The 19,553-nt window shown below is 55.8% G+C and overlaps 1 protein-coding gene across 5 annotated transcripts in view; it reads right to left on the reverse strand.

Annotated features, from left to right (window-relative positions):
• Nucleotides 1-19,553, reverse strand: part of ATP9B (ATPase phospholipid transporting 9B (putative)) — a 222,078-nt gene that overhangs the window by 49,941 nt on the left and 152,584 nt on the right. For all 5 annotated transcript variants that reach the window (XM_032310715.1, XM_032310714.1, XM_032310716.1 and 2 more), the window contains one exon: nt 9,592-9,734. In XM_032310715.1, the coding sequence (XP_032166606.1) occupies nt 9,592-9,734 (143 nt within the window). The remainder of the gene's footprint in view (nt 1-9,591; nt 9,735-19,553) is intronic.

The raw sequence follows: 19,553 nt of genomic DNA on the forward strand, positions 1-19,553 counted from the left end.
CGTCTCGAGGACCCTTCACGCTGCTCCCCACAGCGGTCGCACCCATCTGCGCTCCCACCTGCAGCGCACGAGGCTGCCCCTACCTCTGCGCCCTCGCCAACGCCTGCCGCTCCCGTGCTGGTGAACGAGCCACTGGGGCCAGTCTGAGGAGACGCGCAACCGAAGTTCGATTCGCGTTTCTCTCGTGATCAACGACGCAGAGCATTTTTTCACGCGTTTGTAGGTGATCTAACAAGTTTTGTTTGGAAAAATTGTCTTTTCAGATCCTCCACCAATTTTTAAGTGTTTGATACTAAGTTGTCTAAGTTCCACCCGTGTGTTTGGATGTTAACCCGTCACAGGACGGATGGTTTGAAAGCATCTTCTTCCGTTCGATGCGCTGCTTCTTGGTTTTGTTGGTGGGTTCCCCTGCTGCGCAGAGGCTTTTTGGTCTGAAGAAGTCCCATCTGTTTGCTTTTCAGCCCCTCCCAGGGGAGACACATGCAAATAGATGTTGCGAAGGCCAATGTCAAAGAGTTTTTGTCTTGAACTTCTACGGTTTCTGTCTTCGGTTCCCTGCCTATCTTGTGTGCTGTGAGACAAAGGTCCACTCATTCCTCTGCACGCAGCTGTCCAGTGCTCCTAGCACCAAGTACTGAGGAGACGGTCTACTCTTCCCCTGTCCTACATTAGCTGCCCATTTAAGTGCGGGGTTTTCTCCTGGGCTCTTGATTCTGCCCCACTGGTCTGTGGGCTTGCTGTGCTGGGGCCATAGTCAGGGTTCTCTGGCTCCGCAGACCTTCTAGGGTCTGAGGCATCACCGTTCCCAGAGGTTGTAGCGCCCAGCTCTGCCCACTCTCTTCCTCCAGGAGTGTTGTTCTACCCTGTGGACGCACAGGCTCAGCCTCCCCTTCTGCCCCGTGGCCCACACGCCTCCTGACCAGCAGCACCTGCCCCTGCGGGAGTGCCATGTGATGGGGTTAAGCCTCTGCCTTCAGCTCAGGTCATGATCTCAGGGTCCTGGGATGGAGTCCCGCATCGGGCTCTCTGCTCAGCGGGGAGCCTGCTTCCTCCACCTCTCTGCCTGCCTCTCTGCCTACTCTGTCAAATAAATAAATAAAAATCCTTTAAAAAAAAATCCAAAAAACAATGAATTCTGGAACACTGAGAAAATAAAGTTATAAAAAGAAATCCCAATGCCCAAGTCGCAGCCCCTCATCCCCTGGACCGGAGTGCCCGACGGGCATGGCCGCCTCCTGCTGTGAAACACCGAGCGAGGCTGGCAGGGGCGTCCACCGGTGGAGGTGGGTGGCTTTAACCCACGTCCCGCCGCTGCACCAGTGTCGCACGCAGTGGACCACCGAGCCCCCGAGGGAGCCTGCTGGGTCGCCTTCCCGAAGACAAACGAACGGGCGCGTGCACTGGGCTCTCCTCTGTGCTTCATGCACATGCGGACCCCGTCAGGCCGTCGACCTCTGCCGCCCGCCTGCAAGACCGGAGGTGACTCTGGAAGGTTCGCACGCTCCCATACGGAATCAAGTACAGCACTGAGTGATGGTGTCGTTTTACCAAAATACGCCTCGGCAGCTGATTCGGCCGCTGAACGCGGCTGCCCGCGTGCCTCTGGGCTCTGCAGACCCTCCGTGCTCTGGCAGGGCCGCCTCTTCCCGTGCTGGCGGTCAGGGCCTGCGCCCACGGACCAGGCACGGCTGGAGGGCGGCGTCAGGCCCATGGGAGAGGGCTCGCTTCAGCGCGTGCTGCTCCCGGATTCCTGGGGACCGACACTGGCGTTCCCAAACGCAATACTCCATACAGGCGGCAAGTACTTTCCAAAACCAAAGGCACGTCGGGACCACTGCTTCGTCCCCAGCCTCCAGACAGCGAATCCGGGGCTGCGGGCTGACGGCTGCTCTGACGCGCTGCTTCAGCTCCTGCCCTCCGTCTGCCTAGTGACGGCGTCTGCAGTTCTGAGATGAAAACTCCACCTCCGCCGCTCCGTTTGCTCCCTGCTGCCGTCGAAGAGCTTGCCACAGTGGCGCCGAGAGCCCTCGGAACCAAGGGAGGCCACAGAGCCGCCGCAGACACACGCAGGCACACGCTCACACGGTGAATGCACTGCCCCATTTAACAATTCGGTTGAAAATAATGGAAAGTAACCTAAATCCAAACCCTAACTGCTCCTTCCGGTTATGCTCACATTTATTTACTTTTTATGCTGAGGTAGATACCTCAAAGTTCTTCATTCTGGTGCTTAATGGAGCCAAAGAGAACGAAACAGAAAACACACTTAGAGGGGCTTCTGAAAACTCAGCAGTTTAAAAAAACGATCATTTTCGGTCTTCATTTAGGTCTGTGATCCGTCTGGAGCCGGTTCTCTGCTGTGGCCTGAGGCAGGGGTTCCCTTTCGTTCCTCTGCACGTGGACATCCTGCTCTCGCTGCGTCCGTTAAAGAGGCTGGTCCTCCCCCAGTGAGAACAGCGGCTCCTTGCAGGAAACCAGTCGGCCGTGCGTGGCTTTAATTCCTCCAAGCACACCGTCTTGGCGCCCTTGTTGGGTGCCTTGTCTGAGGGTCCAGATATGGACTGACGTCTGGACTTTGAAGGCCACCGTCTCGAGCTCGAGGTCTGTCCTCACGCCAGCACCGTCCTGTCTTGATTCCTGCGGCCTGGCAGCAGGTTCTGGGATGAAGAACTGTGGGGTCCTCCCATTTGGTCCTTTCCCAAGATTATTCACACCACTCTGGGGCCCTTCTGCATCTCCACAGGAATTTTAGGATCAGCGAAGAAGGCTGCTGGGGTGTGGAGAGGGATTGTGTAGAGTCTATGGCCATCTTAACATTATTAATACTGATTTGATTTTTTGGTGCCGTTGTAAATGGAATTATGTTTACAATTCTACCTTCGGATAGTCTGTTGCTAGCGTTAGGAAATACAACTCATTTTGGTACACTCATCTTGCATCTTAAACCTTTCTAAATTCAGTTATCGATTCCAACCGATTTCTAGGAGACTCCTTAGGATATTCCGTACAAAGACCGTGTCACACACAACTAGAGTCACACCCCTTTAGTGCGGACGCCTCTTCCTCTTGCCTACCCGCCCTGGCTAGAACCCTGCTCACGGCAGCACCGATCCTAACAGAGAAAAGGCAGAAACCAAATTAATGTCCTTCCACGGAGAGACGGATAAATGAAATGTGGTCTATCCCCGCGCGGGAGTATCACCCTCAATAGAAGGCAGCGAGGTAGAGACCCGCGACGATGCTGGCGAACCCGGAAAGTGTCCGTTGAGTGAAGGAAGCCAGACACAGAAGGCGCCACGGCGTGTGCTTCCCCTCATGGGAGAAGTTAGCACAGGTGCACCTGCTGAGGCACGAGGTTGACCAGGGCCGAGCAAGGGCAGGGAAGCAAGGAGGCCGCTGCTGTGCACCAGGTGGCTTTGGGAGGGAGCTCCGACTGCACTGACGGCGCTGCGGCGGCTGTGCCCAACGCTGGCACCTGCTTAGACGGCCGTCCGTCCGCCTCAAGCGCTGTGCCTGGCACCACCGTCCTAGTTGCTGAACATCACGTTTTATGGAGGTTGTAACAGCCACGTTTCAACAAATGACGACCATTTCATCAAATAAACAGTGAAATTTCCGGCTCTCTTCTTGTGCACTTGCATCTGGCAGGTTAAAGATACTGAAGCATGCGTGGGGACATGCCTTTACACAGGGGCGCGTATCCCATCTTAACACACCTGGATGAGTCCTGGGAGCATCTTCTAAGTTTTAACCATGTTCGTATTTCAGCAGACCCTGCAGAACGCAGAGCAGGAAAGTCAGGGCCAGTCTGAGACTCTCCACGCCGCTTGTACAGCATGGACGTCTAAGGTTAAACCAGTTACTGAAAGAGTCAGTAATGCAAAATTATTTTTCAAGCCTTAAACAATTTTCATGATTTCAAGCAGTTGACAGGTTGTTCAATTTTTGACATCTTAACGCAACAACCATTAGTATGTCCCAAGTCGGAAGCTTCGTGAAGGGGATGGGCTAGCGCGGGCAGGCAGACGCCACCAGAAGGCTTCCCAGCGACCTGGCCACTACGAGCATGCCAGGGACAGACATGAAAGGTCTTCGGACAAGAGGCGTGTTTGATTCCTACAGAAAGGAAATGCTGCGGCTCCTTAACAAAGCCGCTGCGGAGCACAGGGAGCAAAGCAGGCAGAGAGAGCTCAGTCTCTGATGAGAAAATCCCACAGGCACCCCTCTCAGGGTGGCAATGGAAGAGCCACAAACAGGCAGAGGCAATGGTGCTGGAGACGCAGTGGCCACGCTTTCGATGCACCATTCCCGGCAGGCGGCCTGGCAGCGGCCTCCGCGCTATAGAAGCCCGGGCACCGAGGCTGCCAGGACGCGAAGGGAACCCTGCCTGCGGCCGACCACCAACTCCCGTGTGGGGTTTGGGTGGGGACCTTCCCCAGGTGAGGGTCACGTGGGATCCACGGTGCTCCGAACACAAAGCCACTGGGGCTGTACAGGGAAGGAATGAGGAACGGAAACACAGCTGCGGAGCGTGCGAGGAGTCTTCTGCGTGTGGCCGTCGCTCAGTTTGGAGTCCCTTATTCCACGTAAAGGAGGCTTTCTCAGAAGGCGGCGGTTCCCGGTGCGACGGGCGTCTGTTCAACCACTGCCTGCGTCCAATGTCTCTGCCGGTGTGAACGGCCCAGCACAAGCCAAGCGTGTGCCCCGGTCAAGCGCTGCGGCAGCCCGACCCTGCAAGTGCGTCCGCACCCGAGGCCCGGCCGGCGTGCTCAGGCAGGAGCGGCTGCACCCACCCCACGCACAAGACCCCAGAGCCCGCCGCAGCTCGCCCCAGGAGAGCACATCCTGGTGCAGAGGGGGCGGCCTCAGAGGCCGTCGCGACCCGGGAGCAAACAGCCCGGCAGAGCCCAGGAACGGGCATGACAGCCCCAGTGTGCGCCCTGAACATCCTGCTGCTTCCGGTGTGGTCTGGCACACTTTGACTGTGAGAACATAAACGTCCCCGACAAAGGAATGTGCGGCTCCTGTTACAGGCTGCGGACCAGCAGGCCCCTGCGACCAGCAGGCTCCCCCGCCCACCGGGACAGATGGCCTGTGCCCGCACGCCGGCGCGGCGCCTCCACGGTCCTGGTCAGCGTCCACCGCTCTGGGTTCCCGCAGCGGACAGATGTCTGCTCTTGTCGGGGGAACGACTCATGTCTCGCGCACTGCTGGCCACACACGTGTCACTACCGCGACGTCAATATTTAGATCTTCCCGGAAACCTGCACCCAACAAACCTGATCACAGCACACTGCTCTCCTGTGCAGGAGAAGGGAACACTATGCCGGCACGCACACTTCATCTTCTCTCCTGCTGGGGCAAGCGCGAGGCAGCGTGCCGGACGCTTCCTGACCGCGAGCACACTGGCGGGGCACAGCCTGGTCACCATCCCACCAAGGGCCGCCTCAGGGTTCTGTGAGCCGTGGAAGGCTCCCCACCCGACGGCCCCCTCCTAGCCGCTGTGGCAGGTGGTGTCTGCCCACGGTCTCCCGCCCCGCGTGCTCTCCCCTCCACGCCACCCCCGGGCATATCCTCTGTGACGTGGAGCCCACCACGGAGAGCGCCGAATCCTGACCAACCGTGGAGGGGCACCCTGGGGGACAGCAGAGGACCCGATTCTTCATGTGACAAAAATAAGGAATAAAAGCAAGAGCACAGTTAGCGCAGTTCCTGGGATATGACGCTTCCCGGTGGGCCCCGGATCCGTGGCTGCACCAGGCCCCTCCCGGCGGAGGGCAGGTGAGCGCGAGTGTGGCCATCACAGCCTACTGTGCAGCGCCGGCCACACGGGCCTCCTGGACCACCCACGGCCGCTCGGGGACTCGGGGGTTTGCTGGAGGCCATACGCTGCTCAGAGGTAGGGGCTCAGCCTGGGCATGCTGGCGGCCTCCACCTGATTGTGCGAGAAGCTGGTTCTCAGAGAGTCGCTGGAGGACAACACTGAGTCCTCCCATGTGCCTGCAGTGACGTGACAACTACGCAGCTCGTCCTCGAGGTCCTTCATCTGCGACTCGGTCAGTGTGGCCTTTACAAGCCACCCCAGCAACGCTCCCTCCAGGGCACTCCTTGGGAGGCGGCAGCCGACCCGCAGACACGGTGCCCGCCGCCGCACAGCCCCAGGCCGAGGACACACAGGGCTGTCATGGTGCAGGGCGCACTGGGTGCGCTTGGGAAGCGGCGTTCACCTTGAGATTTTACTGAGAAAGGTTCCGAAAAAGTTCTAGGCCAAAAATCTTTAAAAATACTAAAAATGTTTAAGATTCCACCTGGCTCCAACACTAGGAAGTGGTGACAGGAGGTCCCTCCAATGACCTCTGGCACAAAAAGGCCTTTTGGAAAATGAAATGCGTAAGATTTTTTCTCACGTACATATTTTGTATTAATTTTCTGTAATTCTTTTTAAATCTCAGAAACCCAGATTATTTTTGCTTTGTTAAAACAGCAGAGTGAGACATGGGAAAATGGGCTTTACCTTATGACTCGGGGCAAAACCGCTCCCCCTCCTCCTGGATGGAACTCAGAACTCGGAGAAACGCGGAGGAGCTAGAGCACGACGACCCCATCGCCACCCCGAGTGCAAAACGCAAAGGCAGCATCTCAGGAGCACGAACGTCCCGAGCCGTCCCTCTGTCACTGGCATCGCACACTGAGACACGGGGACCGGGCACAGACCTGTTCTCACGGGCACTGTGCGCTCGGCGATTTACGCCTCCTGTCCGCGAACTGACGTGAGAGCAGGCGTCACACGGGCGTGTTACGTGCAGACTTCAGTGGCCGTCTGGTGGCCGTCCGGTAGCTGTGTGGTGCAGACAGGACGGGCGACGGCACCTGCTTGCAGACAAGCTGCGCAGCCCGAACGGGGGGCAGGAAGGCAGCAAGCACAGGGCTCTGAGGCGGACGGCCCCAGACATTTTGGCTCCACATCAAACTGTGATGTCGTCACGAACCGTTCCGCGACTGACGTGTTGGACTGATAATCAATCGCGTTTCTGATGTTACGTTCCGTCGGGTCGTGTTGTCTGAGACGATGCCGTGAACACCCGTGTGTCGGTCTCCCGCTCCGACGCGCACGTGTCTCCTTGGGGACGGGAGGCGGGGAGGGGCCCCGTGGGCCGAGGCCGCCGGGGAACACTGCCAGCGACGGGGCCGACAAGGTCCTGGGCAGCGTGCGGACAGGCAGGACCCGTCCACGCGGGGAGCTGCACGGAGATGCCATCCCGTCACTCAGCAAAGCCACAGGTCCTCAAGCGGGAAGACGTGCGTTCGCACGGCCTCACACACGTTCCGCGTGCACTTACGTCCAACGACGACATTTCGCTGCGACTCTAAACGGCGTTTCTGGAATTAAGTGCCCGCACGGTTGCTGCCGGGTAGAAACGCGGTTTAATCCTGACCCTGACTTCAGAGGCGTGACCAAGCCCCTGTGACCCGGGGCTCTCCTCAGGGCTCCTCTGGGCTTCAGCGCGAGCGCGCGCTCGTGTGCTCCCGGGCGCGGCGGGCTTGCTCGTGCTGCACGCCTCTGCTCGTCGCCCGCTGCTGGCGCCCGGTCCTGGCTGCTGCGCGGGGCCGGTGCAGCTGGGCTCCCGCGGCCTCCAGCGCCGCCCTCCCCAGACCCGCGTGCTGTGAGCGCCCCGATTCTCCAGGACACTCTTCTCTGGGGTCGCCTGAGGAACTGTCTGGAGTTGGGGTTTGCTTCGCTCCAGCTTCTCCACAGAACAGACCCACCTGCCCCCAGAAATAACCCGCCTCTGTGGAGGCGCTTCTGCTCGTCGCCCGCGCCGGCAGATAGGTTTTCTACGAGTCTCCTCCTGCGGCTCGGTGAGGCTGTGAAGGAGAAGCCTGAAGGCGTTTTCACAGTCCGCCTGCCTGAGCCCGACCCCCCCTTCATTTCAGACTTCTCCCGGCTCATCGGCAGCCCCTCCCCACCTCGTGGGGACACGGACAGTCCCCAACGTGCCACAGTGACCAACCCCGACCACAACCAAACACCGCTGGGGTGCCCGGCTGGCTCCGTTGGTGGAGCGCGTGACACCTGAGCTCGGGCTGTGGGTTCAAACCCCACATCAGCAATCGAGATTACTTCAATGAAAATTTAAAAACTCACTTTAAATTAAAACACAAAACAAAACAAAACACTACCAGCAAGTGGATGCGGACTAAACTCGTTCATCACTTCACGGTGGCGGCAGGTTCTGGGCAGAACCGCATCTCCGTGTGGGGCCGCTGTCCGTCCCTCAGGCGGCTTACACCCTCTCACGCTTCTGTCAGGTCCGGTGATCCTCACGCGCGCTCCCTCCCTCACATCTATGCCCGCGTCTCACAGGCGCCCGCGCCACCGTGAGTGGGGCCGCTTCGGTTCGTTGTCGTCTGCGCATACGTGCCCCTTCTCGCGGGCGCAGAGCTTGTCGCGATTTCCTGTCGTACTGCAACGGCCAGAGTGAAAGTGCGAAGTGACAGTCTCGTTGGATTTCTCTGTTTCCTGACTGTGTGGACGCTTTTCTAGCACTTTGTTAAAAATAATGTTGAGGGCGCCCGGGTGGCTCAGTGGGTAAAGCCTCTGCCTTTGCTCAGGTCATGATCTCAGGGTCCTGGGATCGAGTCCTGCATCGGGCTCTCTGCTCGGCGGGGAGCCTGCTTCCTCCTCTCTCTCTGCCTGCCTCTCTGCCTACTTGTCATCTCTGTCTGTCCAATAAATAAATAAATAAATCTTAAAAAAAAAAAAAGATGATGTCGAACTGCATGGAGACCTATCTCCTGCCGTCACACAACTCTCTCAGGTGTGGCTCACCACGCGTCACCAGGAAGTGCTCTTCAAGCCGCATCTGCTCGGCTGAGAGGGACGAGCAGCGCCAGACCCCAGGCTGAGTGGACACGGGGCTCGACCTCACGACCCTGCGATCATGACCTGAGCTCAAAGCAAGCATCGACACTCAACGGACCGAGCCACCCCGGTGCCCACGAATCAGCAGGCATTTAAGCCGCAGACGAAGAATTCAGGGAGGCTCTAGCCTGTTGCTAGGACATTCACTGGTTTGGCTTAGGTTTTATTCAGAGTGTTACGGATTGACAAGGATTCACTGATGAAAAATGAAATAAGGACAAACAAAATTTGATGCACGGACCTGAGGGTGGGGCAGCAGTGAGGCTCTCGAGGCGAGCGTTACTGTGCAACACCGAACGCGCACACGTCTCGCTGCACCCCTGCACTGGCGCAGAGGCCTCGACCTGTACCACACAGGCAAGCGGCGTCTGCTCTCAGGAGCCGCCGCTAATCCAACAAGGGGGCGGCAGCCGAGAATGAAAACGCACACGGGCGTCACTTACAGCTGTAAGGACCGAACATCCTGCGAACCCTGACGGCACCGTGCGTACCCGACGGCGGCGGTTCGCCGTGTGCCAGTGTCAGCCGTCAGGAGAACCCGCATCGGAATGACATCACTGCGTCGCTCCACACGCGCGTGCACACACGCACGCACGCATGCGTCCCGGGGTGGCCTGCACGGGACACCGGCGAGTGCGCAGAAAGGCAGCGCGAGGCAGCCGCGGTACCTGTTTTATCCGTGAGCAAGTAGGCCAGGCGCCCCAGCTCCTCGGGGATGGTGCTGGTCCGCACGACCGCGCCGGGGATGCCCTCGTCTCTCATGATCATCCAGCCGTACGCGGCTTTGCCCATGTCCAAATTCACACGCAAACTGTTGAAGAAAACCCATCAGAGTCGTTAGTGGGGCCCAAACCCATGCGACACGTCATGCTCATGCGTTCCCTACGCACGCGGTTATCTTTAGCCTCATGTGAACTAAGTAGGAAATACCAGATTTCAGACTTTAAAATAATGGATTTGTTGACACTTACGCCAACAGACCTTCAAGGCCCCACACCATGTCTGTAAGCGATGGTACGCGGGCCCCTCCTGGTCCCCCAGCGGGGCATGTGGAGGCAAACTCCGGCGGAGAAGGGGGTGTGCGGAAGTGCCCCCGCTCACACGGGACAGATGGTGCGTGCGTGAGGGCATCCGGTGGCATCCCCCTCGGAACAGGTACGGAATGCACCACGACCTTCCTCTGCTCGCTTCACGAGAATAGGACACGTCCCTGCCGCGGTGACACAGTGGGAGGAGGACTGGGCCCCTCAGAACGCCAGGCTTCCCAGCCAGGGCAGGACCTCCCTGAGGCCTCAGACGGTGGCGTGGCCCAAGCAGGGGCGCACTGGGGCACCATGGCAGGAGGTGGGGGCAGAGCGCAGCGCAGAGCCCGGGTTCCACCATCGGAGCGACACACGAACTGTACGAGGGGCTCCTCTGCAGACCCCGGGCACTGGCTGCTCGCACCTTCGTACATAAGAGCTCCAGCTTGCCTCTTGCTCACAGTCAGACCTAAGGTCACTTCCGATTCTAGAAAAAAATCTGTGGCTAATTCGATTTTGTCAAGAGGACAGCAGATGTGCTATGTGGGGCACCTGCACGACGGGCGGAAGCTGCTGACAGTCAACCGTTTTTACCAAAATGGCAATTCGTACGGGTCTGCCCACCAGGAAACGCACCCTGGGGAGGAAACGCGGACGACTCCGAGTCAGGGGGAGAGTCGAGTCTGCAGGTGAGTCCGAGGAAGTCAACGAGTCACAGAGAGCTCCATCTTAGAGACCCTCAGAGCTCTGCTGTGAGAAAGAAGAGTTCCACCCGGCAAGCGCACGGACCTCGTAAACCAGCACCTCGCCGTGCCTTGGTTCCCGCTCCGGCCGGCCGCCACGCCATCACGGAGGACAGACGCAGCAGGACGGCACCGCGTGGAACACGGCAGCCGCTCGGCCTCGCGGGCGGCCTGGTTCCGGGCCAGCTGGGCCACTGGGCACAGTGGGGCGGGCCGGCTGTGAAGCCCGGGGTGAGCACGAGCACGAGGCACCGGGCTTGTGTGTGCGCGACTCTGCGGCACGGCGCGCGCTCTCTGTAGGGCTGCGGTGAGGCGTCCAGAGCAGCCTCGGGCTGAGAGGCCGGAGGCAAGTGGATCTGTGGAAGGGAAAGAGCATCTCCCCAGACTTGTCCGTGGCTCCGGCGCTGCTGGCCAGGCAGACCCCCTGAGCCAGGGCAGGAAAGAGAGAGGCTCCGTGGGCAGGGGCGGAGGCAGGCGGGCGGGTGCTCCCTGTGGGGCAGGCGCGGCTGGCTCTGCAGGCTCCGAGGCCAACGCTGAGGAGGTACAGGACTTTCTCCTGTGGACTCTGGTCACATTATTTGGGAAAACGTCAGCCTGCCTCTGCTACCCCAGGCACAAGGACCACCCTGGTCGGGTGTGCGCAGGAAATGTTCCCGAGCTCGTGGGGAGCTGCTGGGCCTGGGGCGGACTGGACACCCAAGCACTGCCGCCGGGTTCTCCCGAGGGGCTCTCCCCGACAGCGTGGGCACCGCTCAGGAACCAGCAGCAAGAACTTGCTTCACGAACTACTGTGTCACCAATAAGCGTCAGTGGAGTAGGCTCGGCAGACGGCACCTACCCTCGAGGCTGGTGAACCAGAGAATGCGGATAACCTTCAAGGAAAAACAGCACAGGCGAGTTCTGTTTTTATAGCGAAAACAATCAAGGAAAACCTGTCTTCGACTAAGACTAATGCCACACAGGAAGCAGAAGCCTAGGTTTACACGCGTCCTGTATTTTGGTCAAGTGTTCGTACAACTTTTCAACGTTAAGAATCTCTAGAAGCTCAAACATCAAATAGTAAGTTGACAGAGTAATTATAATTATCACCACTTCTGAGTAATGTTCTTATAGAATTTTAAAACTTAGACGTCTGGTCGATGAGTAAAGTACTTCCCGGTAACATGACTTAGGAACAAAACAACTTCAGGGCTGCCACTTCGAGAATTACAGACGTGTTTTACACGGTCACGGATACCGGTTATTTTCAGCTCACTTCGTTGCTAACCAACCAGCGACGGTTTTGTCATCGAGAGAGCCATTCCGAAACAAGTGGAAAAGCCGTCTGCCTTTTCAGACCGTCAAGGGCACGAGAAGGCGACCGCGACCCGCACTGTCACACGAGGAAACCGAACCGGAGCCCCCGGACCCTGCAGACGGTCAGGAGCGTCGAGAAGGGGCGCCACGGCCGAGTGCGAGGCTGGCCGGGCAGCAGGCGCCTCGCGCGGGCTCGCTCCTGACCGAACGGTCCTGCCGGCCTTCCCTCGCTGCAGGGAGGTGTGTGAGGAACCAGACGAATGTGAGGCTGTGATGGGGCAGGACCCCCGTCAGGCCGTGGGCCGCCTGCTGCGCGTCGACTGTCCTGTGGGGGCTGCGAGGGTGGCGCTCGGGCCCCAGGCCTGCGGCGCTCCTCGGGGACACGGCCACCCGAAAGAGCCTGCGCGCACTCTGCCTGCCCGATGCTTGTGTTTGGGTCTTAATAGGAGCAAAAGTCATTTTAATGAGAAGTTCTACAAAAGTAATCAAAACTTTTTCCTGTAAACCGTCATCTGTGGGAAATGGCATAGATGCCGTTTTATCTGAATTTCCCCCAGAGTTTTCCTTCTGTGACATCCTGAACCTCTCTTTTGGGGTGCAGAGACTGACGTGGGACCTGAACCTACGGCCCCGTGTGAGCTGAGACAGAGTTGGACGCCCACTGAGTAAGCCATCGGGCGCCCGTCCACCTCTTTCTGACACTCCGTGATGGCAGGGGACGGCACCCAGGTTCTTGCTGGCTGATCTCCCAACGCTGTGCACGCAGAGGGCGGCCGTCTCTCTGCGAGGAGCTCGGACCCCCGTCCCGGGCTTCACACCGTGGCCTACAGACGATCTTCCCTCAGACTCAGCACAAACCCCTCACAAGGACTGTACGACGGTGGGACATTCCCACCCCTACCTCTTCCGGTGCCAAACCAAACCCAGCCAACAAGTGTACGGTTCCTTGGGGAGGAGGAGACGCCGCATCGCAGAGGTGCGTGGCGGCAGCGCCCCGCACCTGAGCCGGACTGCAGAGACCCTCCGTGTCCGCCTTCCCTCCCGTTTCCTCCATCTCAGTAACCCGCCCACTCAGCCTCCCCAGTTCTCCGATCCCTCTTTCCAGGCTCCATCGGGAAGCAGCATGGCCAACCCCATCTCACAGGGTTAGGGCAGGTATGAGTTATGCTGATTCTTGAACTCCACAGTTACTAGTTCTGTGATCTTGGACACATGGCACAGTGGATCTCTGAGCCTCAGACGCGGCACCTGTAAAGTGCTAACGACTGGCAAGGACCGTGGGGACTGGCACTAGTGCGTAAGGGCAGGTTCCGGAATCATGTCACTGGAGCAGATGATCCCTGGTCTCAACAGTCAGAGAAGGTTCTACACAAGAGACAGGCCCTGAGCTAAAACGGAGTGGACAGGGGTGCACCACTTGGGGAAGGCAGGTCATCAGCGAGGCCCCAGAGCTCAGCCAGTACAGACGGTCCCAGCGGAAGGAAGCGACATACACACCAAACACACCGAGAGTCCGTGGGGACTGTGACCCCCCCGGGCACACAAAGACACACAGAACGGACAGCCCTGGGTCCTAAGAAACAGAAAATCTGCTATGGTATGAGCATAGTTGAAACCGGTGTACGCAAAATTCGAGGTCACGTTATTAAGTCTCTGAACGGGCATGGGAGACTGGAGATCTGAAATAAAGCAGGAGAAGTGAAGTCCCAGACCAACCGGTGTCCCGGTGCAACACGGAGCCTCAGCTGCTGTGCAGAGGCCAGCGGGTGCCGCGGGGCACGCCAGGACCTGGAGCTCCCCAGAGGGCCCTGAGAACACGCCCTTGCTCTGAGCCACACTCAGGGAGACCCACCTTCTCGCCTTCCATTCAGGGTGATGTCAGCCCAACCCCTCAGCATCCCCCCAATCAAGTATGAACCACAGGGTATCGGGGTGTGGCAACTAGGGGACTCAGGACCTCCCCCATCAGACTTGTTATGGCGTTTCCCTGTGGGCGGGGGGTGAACGCGTGAAACGCCGCACACGCGGGAGTGAGAGGACCGTATGTGCGTGCGCGTGCGTGTGCACTGACAGGCGAGACACTCCGTGCGGCAACAGTGTACATGCATTCACGCGGCAGTGAGCCTACATTTTCTGTGAGCACGTGAAAGGGGTAAACATTCCTCGTAAAGGACCAGCCCCTCCTTTAGTTCAAACACGTACTAATCACATGCAATTTGATACGCCTTAAAATTAAACGTAAAGGTACGTAAGACGCCAAATCAAGCACATAGTAGATGTGTCAAAATATTAGTAAGAAAGTTAACTGGGCAAAGGCAGACAGATGAAAAGGCTGAAGGCAGAAAATCGATGCTTTCAAGGCTGGCAAAGCTCAGCTCGGCTCTCCACCCAAAGGTGACAGTGACAGTGGCCACAGTGAAAGCAGGGGAAGAGCGGAGGGCTGGAAGGAGGCGTCCCCCGATGCCCTCACAGAGGTGCCCCTGCAGACCCACCCCAGTCCGAGGACGGGCCAGGGCACTGGGCCTCACGGATCCAGGCTACGCGCCACGAGGCAGTGCTGGGTTCTGGGAGCGTCAGGGCACTTCTCAGGAGTTCTGAACCGGTTCAAATAGACTGTGTGATTACAGAGCATGAGCCTGAGGCCTCCAACACCGTCTGTGCGAGCAGGTGAGGAAGACGCGGCCGAGAAGACACGTAAGCAGAGTGGGCGGAGGGGACAACCACGGAGGGCCCTTGGCTTCCTGCTGGAGCCACACCCAATGGGACGCTGGGCTCATCTGCTTTGCACCTGTTTTACACATCCACAAATTCCCCCTTTAACTTACGCATCGGTCCAGAACTGCATCTGTAGATCTTTCATGAACAAGTACCGCAGTCTGAGTGAAGGGCGAGCGACATCAGTGTATTGGCAAACACGGACGAGCCGCTCTTCACTGCGCGGAAAGACGACACGAACTGAAACAACATGAACGAACCAGGGCCGGAAGGACAAGGGCCCGCAGAGGGCCTCCGGCCGCGGGCCCGGCCGTACAACTCCACCCACCCCCCACCCCCCGAGGGAACAGACGAGACCGCCCGAGGCCACAGCAAGCATGAGGCGTCCTCAAGGCGAGAACGCCAGCTCGCGGCCCCAGGTTCTAGAGCCCGAAGCTGCTCTCAGGTCACAGGCTAACTATAAGAACAACCAATACAGCTTAAAGCCTTTCAAACTAGTGGAGAGAAAGTGGAATTATAAAAAATTGTAAGTAAAATGGTGAGACAGGAGGAAAATATAGAATAGGTAAGTCATACTAAAAAAACAAAATAAGATGGTAGGTTTAAAGCAGAAATACACCAGAATCACAATACCTGTGTAGGCAGCATTTGTCGGAGTAGGTAAAAATTAAATGTGAGAGACACACATACACACACACAGAAGGGAAAGTGCAAAATGGAGCAAGACAAGCCAAGCACATCACACCCAGCAGGCACAGCTACATGAGCTTAACACGAAGTAGAATTTAACGCAAAAAGCTTTCCCAGAGGGGCGCCTGGGTGGCTCAGTGGGTTAAGGGTCCGACACTTTCAGCTCTGGTCTTGTCAGAGGGTTATGGGGTCAAGTCCTAAATCAGGCTCCGTGCTCAGGTGGAATCTGCTTGAGGATTCTCTCCCTCTGCCCCTCCCCCATTCTCTCTCTTAAATAACTCTTTAAGAAAAAAAGCTTTAGCAGAGATAAAGTCACTTGATAATGAGAAAATACTTAACTCAGCAAAAATATCTAACAGTTTAAATCTGTACACATATGATACCAAAGCCACAAAATACATAGTTCCAGCAACAGAACTCCAGGGAGAAGAGATTCGCAACACCGATGAGAGATTTCCACACGGAGCGTAGTAAGTGAGAGAAGGGGGAAAAGTAGCAGGGGTGCAGAGAAACTCAAGCACAGGGTGACAATCTTGGTTTACCAGACATGCTCACATTCCAGCAATCCAGCACCCAGGTTTAAGTCAACTAGACATCCAGCCCTACAACGCATCTCAGCTAAATTCATGCATCTGAAACGAAGGTATATTCTTTGAAATGACACAAAAAACTAAGTATGAACACAGATAATAATTAGAAAATGCAAATACACTTGTAATAACCACCGGTCAAAGAAGAAATCACAGTGGAAGCTAAGAGATATTCTGTACCTGACAGTAACAAAAATACCACTACAGAAACGTCTGGAATGTAGCCAAAGCAGTATTTCCGTGCGAATTTATAGCCTCAATGACATATATTCAGAATGGGAAAAAAAGGCTGAAAATTCTAGTAAAAGTTGGGCAAGGTTTCCATGGAGAAATTTTTTTAAACTTCAAGATACTGCAGAAGACCTAAAAAATTAAGAGAGAGATGTTGGGGTGCCAGGGTGGCTCTGTTGGTTGAGCAGCTGACTCATGATTTTGGCTCAGGTCATGCCCTTGCTCCACGCTCAGCAGGGAGCTTAAGTATTCTCTCCCTCTGCACCACCCCCTCTTGCTCCCTCCTCCTCTCCCTCTAAAATAAGTAAATCTTTTTTTAAAGATTTTATTTATTTGACAGAGAAAGATCACAAGCAGTCAGAGAGGCAGGCAGAGAGAGAGAGGAGGAAGCAGGCTCCCCCCTGAGCAGAGAGCCCGATGCGGGACTCGATCCCAGGACCCTGAGATCATGACCTGAGCCGAAGGCAGAGGCATTAACCCACTGAGCCATCCAGGCACCCCTAAAATAAATAAATCTTAAAAAAAAAAAGTTGAGAAATGCTAGATTCATGGCCTGGAAAATTTAATATTAAATGCAAATGGCCAGCCAGAACAAGGGTACTCCTGAAGAACACAAGGAAGAAAGGCCCCATTCTAGAAACCAGTAACTCAGGACAAAGGGGTCAGAGTTCCAGCAGTTTGTTCTTTGCTCAGGAATAGACAATCCCCCAAGGGAACAGCACAGGAGACCCAAAGCAGCCTGTGCGTGTCTGAGTCCTAGCATATGACAGAGGAGTTCTCGGTCACTAGGGAACAGTCCTTCTGACAAGGGATGCTGAGACAACTGGTGTGGAAAACAGTGATACCTGAAGATCCTGTTTCACACTATTTAAAAAACCCATCACTTCCAGCGGTCAAGGACAACCCTGCTATGCTTTTAGAAGCTAATGCAGGAGGATAGCTCCATTGTCTGGAGAGTGGCTCAGAGCAGCTTCCTAAACAACATACGGACAGTGACAACCAAGAGACTAAAATCTGACTATGCAAGATTACTACTTTCTCATAACTGCACCAACTGTAAAAACTCAAGCTACAGATTGAGAAAGACTATCCGTATAATGCGGGCCCGAGAAGAAGACCTGTATCCTATGAACACCTACAAACTGCCCAGTAGGGCAGACTACCCCACGTTAGGAGAGCTGGGGACAGTCTTCCGTGACTGGCTGCTCCGTGCTCTGGGGCTGCACACCTGCGGCCTCTGGAATCTTTCTTTTCCCTGGCGGGCAGTGCCAGCCCGCAGCTGCGCAGCTCTGTGAGCCCACTTCCTGCCTGTCGGATCTGGGGAGCCCGATGGGCTTCTCTCACTGTATCCTGTCTCTGCTCCTTCCAGCCCGAGCTGGCAGTGCTTCTGCTGAAACAGACTCTCAAAACCTCTGTGCGTCTCCTGTGCATGTCATGGGGACCCACGCCCCCTCACAAAAGGCTTCCACACAGATTTCCCTCGGATAACCCAATCTGCTTCAGGCTCTGGCCGAGACGGGTGAGTCCGTGAGTCACAATCACAGCCTCTTCAGCAAAAAGCCGTCCAGCCACAGCCTGGCCCCCCTTCCCTGTACGCTTTCCAAACTGCACTTTCGAATACGGGTATCTCTCGCAATCTGGATGGGCTGCAAGTTTCTGCCGCCACTGACTGGTTTCCTAGGTCGGAAACACTCTTTTCCCCAGGCATTCCCCAAGCATGCTAAATGGAGAAGGAATCCCTAGTGGAACGTTAAGAGAGTCGACTTCTGGGTTCTGATGCAAATTCTATACCCGCATTACCTGCCATTCTCAATACTCTGTTCTTACTGCGCAGTACTCCGAGCACTTGGTCCTCAGTCCTTCCGGCAGCTAAGTGGCAGAATGGGGCTCCCACCCACTGCACGACCTTAGACGAGGTGGGCCCACGTGTTTCTCAGAAGGGACAGAGTCCTCGCCACCAGCACCTTCTACTGCCATCGCCCACGCACGGCACCACGAGGGTAGAAGCCCCTGACCCGGCACTGACAGGACAGTTTTCTGAAGCGTCAGCTAGAACGTGACACCCCACCGGAAAGCATGTGGGGAGAAGCGCTGCTGGGCCCACACGCAGCCGCAAGCGCCCGGCCTGACGGGGTCTGACTGTGCCCCGAAGAACTGCGGCGGTGCGGGTTTTGTCAGAGTGACACAAACAATGCAGGGAACACGGACCCGTTCCCGTCACGTGACTTCAGCCCAGTCATATTTTCCTTAAAAGACAACGTAAACTATCAGGTGACTCCAAACTGTTTTGTCAAGAAAAATTTCCATGAAATAGCCTCAGTTTGTTAAATTTGAAAGCCTTTTTATCAACCAAAGAAACCAACCAACCAACCAGAAACAGATTCCCGACACAGAGGGCAAATGGGTTACCCCAGGAGAGGGGGCGGGGGACGGGTGAGGCAGGTGGTGCGGATTAACCAGTCCAGGCCTCCAGCTGAAAAATAAGGGGGTCACGGGATGAAACGTAGAGCTCCGGGAGCCTCGTCAGCAATAGTAATAGTGACCGTATGGCCACCGACCGACGGCTGGGAGCGTTGGGTAAGGTGCGCCGCTGTCCGATCGCTCCACTGGACACCGGAAACTAATGTTAACTCTGTGTATCAACTGTATTTCCATTAAAAACACGTGTTAGGTCACTGGAAGAAAAAGCACTTAACCTTCCAAAATTGTGCACTTTGAAAAAAAGGAAATTTTTAAAATCTATCCTTTATTAAACTGAAAAGCATATTACCAATACTAGAATGTATTATTATTCATATTTTAAGGAAACTTTGCAAAAGGAAAGCAAACTTGGTGGAATTGCACGTAAACACAAGCTCTGTAGGTCGCGGCCTGTGCTCTTCCCAACGTGCAGCTTTCATTTCTTGTGTCCTCACACTGCGAGTGACGCCAGGTCTCACGCTGGAGCAAGCGTGAGACCTTCTGGAGTAGACAGAGGTGCAGGTACCATTCTGTCTAGTCAGTCTCTCCACACTTGACCGGACACGTGAATATAAAACCGTTGACTGGAAAACCAGAACAAGACAGATCTGCAGAAACAGTACGTTCCTCATTTTATAAACAACTTTTATGAAGTCTCTACAGGCTAAATAAGAAAAGGTCTATGTGTAAATATTGGTATATTTACATATACATAAAAATGCATATTAATATTCACAAGTCTGTATATGTACACATTTCTGAAAAGCCTTATAGTCTTTACCGACGGTAAAATTGCAGAAAATACATATTTATTTCCCTTGCTATTCAGTATTATCTAATTTTTTACTACAAATATATGTATGTATATATATATATATATATA

This window comes from Mustela erminea, chromosome 13 (assembly GCF_009829155.1).
Source record: "Mustela erminea isolate mMusErm1 chromosome 13, mMusErm1.Pri, whole genome shotgun sequence".
Classification (NCBI taxonomy): Eukaryota; Metazoa; Chordata; class Mammalia; order Carnivora; family Mustelidae; genus Mustela; species Mustela erminea.